Here is a 14,975-nt window from a genome sequence, read left to right on the forward strand (position 1 = left end):
GAGAATTGATTTAGTAATAATAGCACTTAAAATAATTGCAACATTAATTTAAATAAAAGGGATTCTATAATGATTTTTAATACTGTAATACGTAATTTTGTACTTAAGGAATTAAGACCTTTAAATGTTAAAAACAAAATAGATATATCAAAAAACAGTACATTCAATTGTGAGACATCATTATGTAATGAAACAATTCAATTTGCACATTTAAACTTACCTTTAAAGATATCTTTGTGTAACCATTAATGTATACATTCAGTATGTATTTCTTTGTGATAGCTACAGGTTTTCTGTTGTTACATCATTGTGAAGTCATATATGATTGTTAAATAATAAATGTGAGAAGGAAATATATCTTATTGCATTCTTGGAAACTGAATTCATACTGGAAATAAGTTTAGATCCTTTTAATCAGAGCAATATTTCACAATTTAAAGTTCCTCAAAGGTCTGACCTGAATTCTTTTTCTAAATTATTTGAAAATCAGAGTAAGGTATAGAATAAAAAAGATGTAGAACAGCCAAGTACGAAGAAGCCAAATAAATAAAAAATGAATTCGCAGAAAGCAATACAGTACTGCTATCAACATTTGTTGCTCAACCCCTACTCAAGGCTGTACTGCTAAGGGTGGTGAAGTGAACCTGGTCACATTTGGAAGATTTTAATCCTCATTTCCATAAATTTCATTTGACACTATTGTTTAACGACATTTCCATGGTAATTGTATCTCAAATCCAATAGTCAGCCGACTTCTCTACTTTCTTCATGACCAAGTAATCACTCCAGTATATTGAAGAACCTTTCAGACTTTAGACCTATTTTCAATATATTCTTTTCTGCTTTAATTCCTCATAGATATTTTAGTAATTAGGCATTATGGAATGGTAGTAAATCAATTCTTCCCCAGTATTTATCAAAAAACAAATATCAACTAAAAATAGGTAGCTTCAGTTAAAATTGTGAAATAAACTCAGATACAAAAACACTAAAGGAATTTTATAGACAATATTTGTGAAAAAAAAAAAAAGTTACATAAGGGAACAGAACATCAAAGGCTAAATCTAGAATGTGTAAAATCACTGGTAAACTCTCATTACCAACTGAAAACCTAACTATTGTCTGTAAACAGCTAAAAGGCTGGTTGATGGGTCAACCATTGTCTGGGAGACTGGATTATCATATACTGTACCATAAACAGATTTGTTGTGTTTGTCTAACTGATAGACAGTTTATACAGTATTTAAAAAAATGATAGCTAAAAGTGTGGGAAGGCTTGTAGATATGAATAAATTTATAACTGTTTTCTAGTTGAAAAGAATTTAAAAAACACACGTGAAATGACAAAAAACAGGATCGAATTAATTTCTTTGAATAACAAAGATGAAAATTTAATTCAACATAATGAGTATTTTATAATAAGAGAGATGAATTCCAGACCAATTTGGACAAGGTCACAATGAAAAATTGAAAACAAACCGAATGCCTTCAGTTGTGCTTCAGATAAGTAAGCATTAGGACCATTGGTCAGGATACATCGAGGCTTACAGAGAACTTGTGGGTCAATAACTTCATATTAAAACATACACAATACTAAACAGGGAAGCTTTCATGATGGTCATGTGTTGAGGGATACGTCCAGTAGCTCCCTTAACGTCTTTATGCATCCTCTGCCACATAGTAGCTTTTGAGTATTGTAAAAGGGATTGGATTGGATTTATGGATTTGGGCTATATACTGTAGCCCAGAGCTAGGGCCTGTAAGACCATTCAGCACTCAAAACCATCTATGAGATAAATGTTATAAAAGGATGGAGAGTAAGATGGAATAAAGGAAACAAGAATGGAGGTAGAGTAGAATATAGCAAGTGCCGGTATTGGCTGAAGGAATGCTGCAAAGACCCTTAAGTACAGTAATGCCCACACTGCATCACGAGAGGTGCACTGACAGTACTAACCCCCTATGGGTCAAGAAATGTGGGGATTAATTTGTAGGAATGGCTTACATCTTAGCATAGGAAGATAAAAACAAAAAAGATACCCAAATAGAGTTATGACCTGTGAATGTTAACTTAAAATATTATAGGAAGGGTATTGGAAAATTCCATGATAATGCAAATTGATAAACAGCTTCTCATAAAGTAATAGGTAAAGATAAATTCCTTTAATCATAGTAGGAGTATGGTTATAAGGAATTTATATTAATTTCAAGTTTTTTAGATTAGCTATGATTAGAAGAGTTAGTGGTATGTTATGGATAGGAACTAAGGTGATAAAAATTTGGCTATAACCAGTAATATAACTGGTATACAAGGTCATAAGTCCAGAAATACAAATATGTAAGGAAATTAGACATCCAAACTAAAAGAAAACAAAGGGAATGAAGGAAACATAAAAGCTATAAAACAATATAGCTGTGCTGGGTGGACATTAGTACCATCCACACTCCTGTGTAAGGTATATTTTAAGTGGTAACTGCCTATGTGATGTCTTGAAGCGTAATACACTATAGGTAGAACTAAAGATTCTTTGCAGCATTTCTTCATTCCTAACTGTAATATTTTAATTTTCTTATCCCTTTTTTTCCTTCAATTAGAAATATTGAAACAAGCAAAAGACAATTTTTTATTTACAACCGACTTTTCTGGTGACAACCATTTACCGTGCTGCAAGACTTCCAGAATCCCCAATTCATAATAAATTGGATAATCAATTTACTGTCTTTCATTCAAATTAACATATCCAGTGAAACATTCCATCTACAGAGCATTCACTGCTACATATTTATATATAAATGCTTTTCTCACTTAAGCACTATAGTTTATTGGCACTATATACTGCATACTCTACAATATATTTAACTCTTAAACATCCCAAAAAGCGTCTGAGATTGATTTGTCCGCAAATAATTTTGTTAAAAAACTTCTATTGAGAGTCTTACAGGAGTTATAATTCTATATAACCTATTCAGATTCCAGCTCAAACTTAATTCCTTCACCTAGCGTGCTAGTTCTCAACTGTCATTTTCTGAATACAGTACTGTAGTTAAAAATAAAGGCCTGATAAGTACTGTATAGCCAAATTCGTTTCATGAGAAACATGCAAGACACTGCCTTAATTGTCTTTAGCCTTTCCTTCCTTTAATTCAATCTTGAAGAAAATTCTCACATTCCACATACTTATTCCCTATGCCCTCCTTTTACTATTTTTTATCCCTTCTATGCCTCAGTTTCCTTAGTCTTTCTACTCCTCAGTTCCTTTTAGTCCTATTTTCATTTCGTTTAGACCTTCAACCAAGTTTCCTTTAATCCTTTAACTTTTTAAGACCTTTCAATACATTCCTGATCAACAAATACAGTCATCACCAATTATTTTGATTTATATAAAAGAATAATAGACTTCTTTTTTGTTTTGTTGTCTTACAGTGGTTGTTAGGCTTAGGATGGATCAATGTTTGGTATTTAGGTTTGAAAGCAAGGAGCAATGGCTATGAGGGTCAATCAGTGTCAAGGCTGGACTTGGGTAATGTATTTGTAACTGTAATACCAGCTTTAATAAAAAAAAAAAAATAACGAGTAAATTTTATTAACCCATTTCATGATCAGTATAATTAAAAAAGCCAAGGGCATCAAACAGTTTATTCACGAGCCTCTTTTAATTTGTAAACTTAATTTCATCACAGTTCATTGAAAAGTGTTTTTACAGACAATTACAGTACACTTCATTTGTTCAGGTGTGTATAGTACAGTATATATAAAAATATACCTTAAGCTGCATTTCCACGAGATTAACTGTTTATTCAGGCTAAGCTTCTAAAAAAATATTCTTGAGAAGGTAAACAGTGATGTTAAATGCTACTTTGAGCATAATGCAAGCAATGAAAATGCTTCTAAATTAAATAGTCCCTTTAACCTATTTAATTAGGCACAACATTACTAGTTCTGAGAATAAATCATCTATAAGAATTTTGTTAAATCTACCTTTCCTATGATTAATGAGATAGTAATACTAATACAGTGCAGTAATCATAACAACAAATCGATTTTATGGTAAATAAAAATTCAATAACATAAGACTTAGCATTTAAGCTTACTTAGGTAGTCTAGCCTAAACTTTGGCAAAATATCTCGGTTTAAACAATCATAAGAAAACTTAACAAGTGTAACTTAGACTCGGCCAGCATCAATGTCCTTCTTGAGTTCCAATAAAATCTGTCCAGCCTTTTCAAGGTTTGCATCCTCCTGTTGATTGAAAAGGGAAATAAAATTTACAATTCTCTTTCTTAAGGCAATTAAAATAAAATAAATTCTACAAAATAAAATTTTCAAAGCAATCATATTTTCTCGTAGAGTATAACCATTGTTTTATATATATAAGAGTTAATTCCCAATTACTGTATGTCTCAAGTTATACACAACTGCTATGAGAATTTACTGTTTGTTAACTTTTGTACACTAAAGTCCAAAATGAAGGAATCTTGAATAAATGATGATAACCTGGTACTTTTCACTATGCAAAATTAATTTTATTTTGCAAATTCTTAGTACAGTAGCTGTTTGAGGTGGTACATCACCATTAACAACCAAATAAGCCTTAGTTATTTGTACAGTACATGTGAGAAAAATCGCAAAAAGATATGACATGTATTTGCTATCTGACAAAATCTAAGTCATGAATTATACTGTAAGGGGGAGTTTCAGTGATCATGCATGAACATTGAAAGCATTTTTAATATCGATAAAAAAAAAAACCAGTGTAATATTTCTAGAATATACAAACCTTGATGAAGCAAAATCGAATATAATCTTCACCAATGTCACCATGTTCAGGGGAATAGAAAGCAGATGGTGGGATACCCTGCAACTTACGATTGCGGGAAAGCCATTTCACAAAGCGGAAGTCCTTTCTCTCATTGGGATCGCCACCAATATCGATTTTGTTCGCTTAAAAGAGATAATAACAATACATGGACACATCTCTTATATTTTTCTAGGCAATAATGACAAAAGATAACATCACATCACATCTGAAGGATATGTTGGAAAAGAGTAATAAACTCCCCAAGTATGAGCAAAAAATATTACATCTCAAAAAGACTAAAACTAAGATCTCAGGGTTTTCTTCACTAACCAAAAGGTGTTACACTTTAACAAATCTGCCACCTCAATGAATAAAGACCCAGTTCAAGTGTACTGTATGCTATTTACTAGGAATGGAGTCTACCAAAATCAATCTTGCAAAAATTATTTCAAATTCATTGTTTCTTTTCCCTATAAACTCAGTTGCTCATAATATTTTTCATTAGGGAAACCATACGGTTCCTAGAATGCATTAGTATGAAAAACTATAACATTTTCATGAAATAGATTTCAATTAAAGACTTAAAAATCAAAATGCTTAAGCAGAACCTTCCTCTTAATGCTCCTGCTATCAGATCATATTAAAGTAAAATTGAGCATAAATAAGTTCTACTGTATATTCAGGTAGTGAGAAAAGTGAAGAAGAGCGGAATGAGTTCTGGAATGAATTAACTAGGTGTGTAGAAGGACTGGGTAGAAGGAATTATGTAGTTGTTATGGGTGACTTAAATGCTAGAGTGGGCGCTGGAGAGGTAGAAGGTGTCATTGGGAAGTATGGCGTACCAGGCGAAAATGAGAGTGGTGAGAGACTGGTAGACGTGTGTTGAACAAGAGATGGTAATAAGTGCTAGCTTCTTTAAAAAGAAAGATAAAAATAAGTATACATGGGTAAGAGTGGCAAATGGAAGAGTAGTAGAAAGGGCATTAATGGATTATGTGTTGATCACTAAAAGAATGTTTGGAAGATTGAAAGACGTGCACGTGTTTAGGGGTATGGCTAACGGTATGTCTGATCATATTTTGGTGGAAGGAAAATTAGTTGTAGCAAAAGAGTGGGGGAATAGAGTAGGTGGATGTAAAAGGGAGGTAGTGAGGATTGAAGAGCTAATAAAACCGGGGGTAAAAAGTAAATATCAGGAAAGGTTGAAAATGGCATATGACGAGGTGAGAGTAAGAGAAACTGGTAATTTAGAGGAGGAGTGGAAGTTAGTAAAAGAAAATTTTGTTGGGATTGCAAGTGATGTATGTGGCAAGAAGGTTGTTGGAGGCAGCATGAGGAAGGGCAGTGAATGGTGGAATGAAGGAGTGAAGGTAAAAGTGGAAGAGAAAAAGAGGGCTTTTGAAGAATGGCTGCAGAGTAATAGTATAGAGAAGTATGAAAAATATAAAGAGAAAAATGTGGAAGTAAAGCGCAAGGTACGTGAGGCAAAGAGGGCAGCTGACCTGAGGTGGGGTCAGGGATTGGGTCAGTCATATGAAGAGAATAAGAAGAAGTTTTGGAAAGAAGTGAAGAGTAAGGAAGGCTGGCGCAAGAATTGAAGAGACAGTGAAAGATGGAAATGGAAGGTTGTTAAAAGGAGAGGAGGCAAGGAAAAGGTGGGCGGAATATTTTGAAAGTTTGCTGAATGTTGAGGATAATAGGGAGGCAGATATAATTGCTGTTCCAGGTGTTGAGGTGCCAGTGATGGGAGATGAGAATGAGAGAGAGATTACAATAGATGAAGTGAGGAGAGCACTATATGAAACGAGAGTAGGAAAAGCATCTGGTATGGATGGTGTGAAAGCTGAGATGTTGAAGGAAGGGGGTGTGACTGTACTTGAATGGTTGGTGAGATTGTTTAATATGTGTTTTGTGTTGTCAATGGTACCAGTAGATTGGGTTTGTGCATGTATTGTACCACTATATAAGGGTAAGGGAGATGTGCATGAGTGTTGTAATTCAAGAGGTATTAGTTTGTTGAGTGTAGTTGGAAAAGTGTATGGTAGAGTATAGATTAATAGGATTAAGGATAAAACAGAGAATGCAATCTTGGAAGTACAGGGTGGTTTTAGAAGAGGTAGGGGTTGTATGAATCAGATTTTTACAGTTAGGCAGATATGCGAGAAATATTTAGCAAAAGGTAAGGAGGTGTATGTTGCGTTTATGGATCTGGAGAAAGCGTATGATAGAGTTGATAGGGAAGCAATGTGGAATGTGATGAGGTTATATGGAGTTGGTGGAATGTTGTTGCAAGCAGTGAAAAGTTTCTACAAAGGTGGTAAAGCATGTGTTAGAATAGGAAATGAAGTGAGTGATTGGTTTCCGGTGAGAGTGGGGCTGAGAAAGGGATGCGTGATGTCGCCGTGGTTGTTTAACTTGTATGTTGATGGAGTGGTGAGAGAGGTGAATGCTCGAGTGCTTGGACGAGGATTAAAACTGGTAGACGAGAATGATCATGAATGGGAGGTAAATCAGTTGTTGTTTGCAGATGATACTGTACTGGTTGCAGACACAGAAGAAAAGCTTGACCGACTAGTGACAGAATTTGGAAGGGTGTGTGAGAGAAGGAAGTTGAGAGTTAATGTGGGTAAGGGTAAGGTTATGAGATGTACGAGAAGGGAAGGTGGTGCAAGGTTGAATGTCATGTTGAATGGAGAGTTACTTGAGGAGGTGGATCAGTTTAAGTACTTGGGGTCTGTTGTTGCAGCAAATGGTGGAGTGGAAGCAGATGTACGTCAGAGAGTGAATGAAGAATGCAAAGTGTTGGGGGCAGTTAAGGGAGTAGTAAAAAATAGAGGGTTGGGCATGAATGTAAAGAGAGTTCTATATGAGAAAGTGATTGTACCAACTGTGATGTATGGATCGGAGTTGTGGGGAATGAAAGTGATGGAGAGACAGAAATTGAATGTGTTTGAGATGAAGTGTCTAAGGAGTATGGCTGGTGTATCTCGAGTAGATAGGGTTAGGAACGAAGTGGTGAGGGAGAGAACGGGTGTAAGAAATGAGTTAGCGGCTAGAGTGGATATGAATGTGTTGAGGTGGTTTGGCCATGTTGAGAGAATGGAAAATGGTTGTCTGCTAAAGAAGGTGATGAATGCAAGAGTTGATGGGAGAAGTACAAGAGGAAGGCCAAGGTTTGGGTGGATGGATAGTGTGAAGAAAGCTCTGGGTGATAGGAGGATAGATGTGAGAGAGGCAAGAGAGCGTGCTAGAAATAGGAATGAATGGCGAGCGATCGTGACGCAGTTCCAGTAGGCCCTGCTGCTTCCTCTGGTGCCTTAGATGACTGCGGAGGTAGCAGCAGTAGGGGAGTCAGCATTATGAAGCTTCATCTGTTGTGGAAATGTGGGAGGTTGGGCTGTGGCACCCTAGCAGTACCAGCTGAACTCGGTTGAGTCCCTGATTAGGCGGAAGGAACATAGAGAGTAGAGGTCCCCGTTTTGTTTTGTTTCATTGTTGGTGTCGGCTACCCCCCAAAATTGGGGGAAGTGCCTTGGTATATGGATGGATGGATGGTATATTCATCTTGACACAAACAGTACTAGATTTGGTCCTTTGAATGCTTAAATTCCCCATTACATAAATATTGTGAATAGATAAATAAATAACTGAATACTCACTAATAGATCTAGTATCTGCAATGATGAAGTAACCTCCTTCAGGGACAATAGGATTGAGACCTGCTTCAGTGAGAATTTTGACAATATTGTCTCTCTTCACTTCTAATTCAGCTGGCAAGGACAGGAAGTAACAGTCGGGAGTTCCAAATCTCTGAAGTTCAATTTCAAACCCTTGTGCTACAGCCTCCTGCAAAACCAAAACTAACAATATACACTTTCAGAATTAACAGGACCGCATACCCATAAAGGTTTAAAGGTCACACATGAATGACAGAGGCAAGGGACAGTGACACTGCCCTATCAAGCAGGACAATGCCCTAGAGACTGACCATATATATATGCCATATGATCAGCACCCAAGCTCCCTCTCCACCCAAGCTAGGACCAAGGAGGGCAAGGCAATGGCTGCTGATGACTCAGCAGATAGACCTATAGGCTCCCCCAAATCCCTCATCCTTAGGTCACAAAGATGGTGAGGTTGCAGCAACCAAAGAAACTAACAAGTTTTAGCGGGACTTGAACCCCAGTCTGGCGTTCACCAGTCTGGGACGTTACCACATTGGCCACCACAACCCTAAAATATTTACATCTATAATATGTTATTTTTATTAATAAAATAAATTTTTGAATATACTTACCCGATAATCATGTAGCTGTCAACTCCGTTGCCCGACAGAATTCTATGGAGGGATACGCCAGCTATCACAATACTAGAAGGGGGTGTACTTACCAGCGCCACCTGTGGCCAGGTACTCAATCATTTGTTGTTGACACCTCCTCAATTATTCCTCGGTCCACTGGTTCTCTCTGGGGAGGAAAGGGAGGGTCGATTAAATCATGATTATCGGGTAAGTATATTAAAAAATTTATTTTATTAATAAAAATAACATTTTTCAATATTAAACTTACCCGATAATCATGTAGCTGATTCACACCCAGGGAGGTGGGTGAAAACCAGTGTACATGATTAAAGGATAGCTAAGTATCCCAAATTTCATATAACAGTTATCTCAAATAACAATGAAATAATAAGTACCTGGTAAGGAAGTCGAATAGAACCGTTACTCTGCCTTTTATTTAAAGTTCGTCTTCCTTACTGAGCGCAGCGTTCCTCTTGGAGGCTGAATCAACCCAAAGGTGCCAAAGTACAAGGGGTTGCAACCCTACTAAAGGACCTCTACCAAACCTTTAACCCAGGCGCTTCTCAAGAATGAATAGACCACCCGCCAAATCCAAGGATGCGGAAGGCTTCTTAGCCTACCGTAACAACCATAAAAACAACAATAAAAGTATTCAAGAGAAAGGTTAAAAAGGTTATGGGATTAAGGGAATGTAGTGGCTGAGCCCTCACCTACTACTGCACTCGCTGCTACGAATGGTCCCAGGGTGTAGCAGTTCTCGTAAAGAGACTGGACATCTTTCAGATAAAATGATGCAAACACTGACTTGCTCCTCCAATAGGTTGCATCCATAATGCTCTGCAGAGAACGGTTTTTATTAAAGGCCAACGAAGTAGCTACAGCTCTTACTTCGTGGGTCCTTACCTTCAGCAATGCAAGGTCTTCCTCCTTTAAGTGAGAATGTGCTTCTCTGATCAGAAGCCTTATATAGTACGAAAGCCCATTCTTGGACATGGGTCTCGAGGGTTTCTTGATGGCACACCATAAGGCTTCTGACTGTCCTCGAATAGGTTTAGACCTCTTCAGATAATATTTGAGAGCTCTGACAGGGCAAAGAACTCTCTCTAGTTCGTTACCTACCATGTTGGAGAGGCTAGGTATTTCGAACGATCTAGGCCAAGGACGTGAAGGAAGCTCGTTCTTTGCTAGGAATCCAAGCTGAAAAGAACATGTAGCTGATTCGGTTGTGAAACCAATGTTCTTGCTGAAGGCATGAACCTCACTGACTCTCTTAGCTGTTGCAAGGCAAACGAGAAAAGCAGTCTTGAGGGTAAGATCCTTGAAGGAAGCTGACTGGAGAGGTTCGAACCTAGATGTCATAAGGAACCTTAAGACTACGTCTAGATTCCAGCCTGGAGTGGAAAGACGACGTTCTTTAGACGTCTCAAAAGACTTGAGAATGTCTTGAAGGTCCTTGTTGGAAGACAGGTCCAAACCCCTGTGGCGGAGGACTGAGGCCAACATGCTCCTATACCCTTTAATCGTAGATGTTGAAAGGGATCTCTCATTCCTAAGATGAAGAAGGAAGTCAGCTATTTGGATCACAGAGGTATTGGTAGAGGATATTGAATTGGCTCTACACCAGCTTCGGAAGACCTCCCACTTAGACTGGTAGACTCTACGAGTGGAAATTCTTCTAGCTCTGGCAATCGCACTGGCTGCCTCCTTCGAAAAGCCTCTAGCTCTAGCGAATCTTTCGACAGTCTGAAGGCAGTCAGTCGAAGAGCGTGGAGGTTTGGGTGCAACCTGTCTACGTGTGGTTGACGTAGAAGGTCCACTCTTAGAGGTAGAGTCCTGGGGAAGTCGACTAGCCATTGAAGTACCTCTGTGTACCATTCTCTTGCAGGCCAAAGGGGAGCAACCAGCGTCAGCCGTGTCCCTTCGTGCGAGACGAATTTCTGCAGAACTTTGTTTATAATCTTGAACGGAGGGAATGCGTACAGGTCGAGATGGGACCAGTTCAGAAGAAAAGCATCTACATGAACCGCTGCAGGGTCTGGAACAGGGGAACAATAAAGCGGAAGTCTCTTGGTGATGGAGGTGGCAAACAGATCTATGGTAGGTTGACCCCACAAGGTCCAAAGTCTGTTGCACACACTCTTGTGGAGGGTCCATTCCGTGGGAATGACCTGATTCCTTCTGCTGAGGCGATCCGCTGAAACATTCATATCGCCCTGGATGAACCTCGTGACCAGTGTGAGGTTTAGACCTCTTGACCAAATGAGGAGGTCCCTTGCGATCTCGTAAAGGCTCCTCGAATGGGTCCCTCCTTGCTTGGAGATGTAAGCCAAGGCTGTGGTGTTGTCTGAATTCACCTCCACCACTTTGCCTAGCAGGAGGGACTTGAAGTTCAACAGGGCAAGATGAACTGCTAACAGTTCCTTGCAGTTGATGTGGAGTAATCCTTGTTCCTTGTTCCATACTCCTGAGCATTCCCGTCCGTCCAAGGTCGCACCCCAGCCCGAGTCCGATGCATCCGAGAAGAGATGAAGATGGGGGGTCTGGATGGCCAATGATAGACCCTCCTTGAGAAGAAGATTGTGCTTCCACCACCGGAGAGTGGTCTTCATCTCTTGGTTGATAGGGATAGAGACTGCTTCTAGAGTCGAGCCCTTGTCCCAATGAGCTGCAAGATGGAATTGAAGAGGGCGGAGGTGGAGTCTCCCTAGCTCGACAAACAGGGCCAGAGATGAGAGGGTCCCTGTGAGACTCATCCACTGTCTCACTGAGCAATTGCTCCTCTTCAGCATGCTCATGATGTACTCTAGGGCTTGGTTTATCCTGGGGGCCGATGGAAAAGCCCGAAAATCCCGACTCTGAATCTCCATTCCCAGGTACACAATGGATTGGAAGGGAATGAGTTGAGATTTCTCTATATTGACTAATAGACCTAGGTCTCTGATTAGATCTAAAGTCCAAGAGAGGTTCTCCAGACAACGACGACTCGTGGAGGCTCTCAACAGCCAGTCGTCTAGGTAGAGGGAGGCTCTGATGTTCGATAAGTGCAGGAATTTCGCTACATTCCTCATCAGATGAGTAAAGACCATAGGAGCTGTGCTTAGGCCAAAACACAGGGCTTGGAACTGATAGACAACCTTTCCGAAAACGAATCTCAGGAAAGGTTGGGAGTCTGGATGAATGGGAACGTGAAAGTATGCATCTTTCAAGTCCAACGAGACCATCCAGTCCTCCTGTCTGACCGCTGCTAAGACCGACTTGGTCGTCTCCATTGTGAACGTCTGCTTGGTGACATACTCGTTGAGAGAGCTGACGTCCAGCACCGGTCTCCAACCTCCTGTCTTTTTGGCCACAAGAAAGAGACGGTTGTAGAAGCCCGGGGATTGATGGTCCCGGACTATAACCACTGCCTTCTTCTGCACAAGTAGCGACACCTCCTGTTGCAATGCTAGCCTCTTGTCCTCTTCTTTGTAGTTGGGAGAGAGGTTGATGGGCGATGTGGTCAGAGGCGGTTTGAGGCAGAATGGAATCCTGTAACCGTACCTCAGCCAACTGACAGACTGTGCGTCTGCACCTCTCTTCTCCCAGGCTTGCCAGAAGATCTTGAGTCTGGCTCCTACTGTTGTCTGGAGAATCTGAGAGTCAGTGCTTTCCCTTAGATGTCCTGGGTCCTTTCCTAGACTTGCCCCTGTGAGAGTCTGGACGGGAGCTTCCTCGGCTGGGGGCTCTACCACGAAAGGGCGGTATGAACCTAGTGGCCGGGGTATCAGCCACTGGGGAGCGATAAGTCTTGGGGACAGAGGTGGTAACCTTAGACTTACGAGCCGATGAGGCTACAAGATCGTGCGTGTCCTTCTGTATCAGGGCAGCCGACAAGTCCTTAACTAGCTCCTCGGGAAAGAGGAACTTTGAGAGTGGAGCAAAAAGGAGCTGTGACCGCTGGCACGGTGTAATGCTGGCTGAGAGGAAGGTACACAGTTGTTCCCTTTTCTTCAACACCCCTGATACAAATAACGACGCTAGCTCACCCGATCCATCCCTGATAGCCTTATCCATGCAGGACATAATTAGCATGGCAGAGTCTTTGTCCGCAGGAGATGTTTTCTTGCTGAGGGCTCCCAGGCACCAGTCGAGAAAGTTGAACATTTCGAAAGCTCTGAACAACCCTTTCAGAAGATGATCCAGGTCTGAGAAGGTCCAACAAACCTTCGAGCGTCTCATCGCAGTCCTCCTAGGCGAGTCCACCAGACTTGAGAAGTCAGCCTGGGCAGAGGCAGGAACTCCCAAGCCTGGTGCTTCCCCTGTGGCATACCAAACGCAACCTTTCGAAGCGAGCTTCGTTGGAGGGAACATGAAGGAAGTCTTGCCCAGGTGTTGTTTAGACTGAAGCCACTCCCCTAAGGTCCTTAAGGCCCTCTTGGAGGATCTAGCTAGGACAAGCTTAGTATAGCTCGACTTAGCTTGTTGTACGCCTAGCGAAAACTCAGATGGAGGAGAGCGGGGAACAGCAGAGACGAAGTGGTCAGGGTAAAGCTCCCTGAGTAGAGCCAAGACCTTTCTAAAATCAACAGACAATGGAGAAAGCTTAGACTCCTCCACGTCTGATGAGGGATCAAGATGTGCCTCCTCATCATCCGACACTTCATCAGCAGAAGGAAGCGAAGCAAAAGGACCAGAATGCTGAACCGCAGAGTCAGAACGGGTAGGAACAATAACAGAGGTTTCCTCAACTTGAAGGAAAACCTGAGGTTCAGACTGCATAGGCTGAACAACAGACGGAGCAGAAGGCAGGTGCATGGGTGAAGGAGGTTGACTCCTAGCAAGAGTTGCACCCAAGGCTTGCACAAGCTGAGCAGAGGACGGAGGCGGAGTAGTCCGTTCCTGTTCCTGAGAGATGAGTGGAGCATGAGAAGGTTGAGGCTGCGCAGAACAAGGTAAAGTTCTCGCAAGCTGAGGCTCCTGAGGCGCAAGTCCATGGTGTAGAGGAGCTTGCCTAGATGAGGGTTGAACTCGGTGCAGCGCTGGTTGAGCAGACAGACTCACGGAGGGGAGAGGTTGTGGTACCCCAACCGAGAGTTGCACCACTGGTGGAGCAGCAAGGGGAGGAGGAGGAAGAGTGTAACTCTCCTGATCCCAAAGCAAGGGTTGCCTTAAAGAAGGCTGAGGCTGAACAACACTGTGAACAGCAAACTCCGAAAGTGGTTCAACATCGTACGCCTGGCAGATGGTGCTGCGACCAGGCGGAGCAGGTGCAGGCTGGGCGAGCACAGGCGGAGCAGGTGCAGGCTGGGCGAGCACAGGCGGAGCGAGAACAGGTGGAGGGAGTGTAGGCGGAGGAGGAGGTGCAACACTCTCAGCCCGACACTCACGCATCAAGTCCGAAAGCTGAGCTTGCATGGACTGAAGCAGGGTCCACTTGGGGTCGGCAGAAACGATAACAGACTGAGGTAAAGTCACAGTCGGGGTCTGTATAGGCAGAACCTTACTCCTCTTGGGCGGAGTACAGTCGACCGATGACAGAGGCGAGTCGGAGCTGAGCCAATGACTACAACCTGGCTGAGCACTCGCTGACTGAACTCTACGTTTAAGCGGTCTCGAGACCTGAGACCAACGTTTCTTCCCTGCATGAAGATCAGCGGACGAGAAGACGGGCTCAATCGTCTGCAGGTGGGAGTGACGGTCTAAGGAAGACACGCCCGCAACCACCGAGGATAATTCTGTGCGCCTAACAAGGCCTGTCGAACCCTTAAGCCCTTCGACATTGCTTCTCCCCTGGGCATGGGAGCTTGCAAGAGGTCCCGGACTGGGAGGACGACTGGCTCGCACAGAAAAATCCTCACGCACCACACTGGCACCACTAGCACTTGGCACTGCACAGA

General features: G+C 41.6%; 1 protein-coding gene across 6 annotated transcripts in view; it reads right to left on the minus strand.

Annotated features, from left to right (window-relative positions):
- Positions 1 to 3,622: 3,622 nt before the first annotated feature.
- The window catches only part of LOC137653712 (kynurenine aminotransferase-like), a 77,157-nt gene continuing 65,804 nt past the window's right edge, over positions 3,623 to 14,975 (minus strand). For all 6 annotated transcript variants that reach the window (XM_068387301.1, XM_068387300.1, XM_068387303.1 and 3 more), the window contains exons 9-11: positions 8,459 to 8,645; positions 4,779 to 4,942; positions 3,623 to 4,240 (exon numbers count right to left, since the gene is read on the minus strand). In XM_068387301.1, coding sequence (XP_068243402.1) covers positions 4,166 to 4,240; positions 4,779 to 4,942; positions 8,459 to 8,645 — 426 coding nt within the window. In that variant the 3' untranslated portion in view covers positions 3,623 to 4,165. The remainder of the gene's footprint in view (positions 4,241 to 4,778; positions 4,943 to 8,458; positions 8,646 to 14,975) is intronic.

This window comes from Palaemon carinicauda, chromosome 14 (assembly GCF_036898095.1).
Source record: "Palaemon carinicauda isolate YSFRI2023 chromosome 14, ASM3689809v2, whole genome shotgun sequence".
Taxonomy (NCBI): domain Eukaryota; kingdom Metazoa; phylum Arthropoda; class Malacostraca; order Decapoda; family Palaemonidae; genus Palaemon; species Palaemon carinicauda.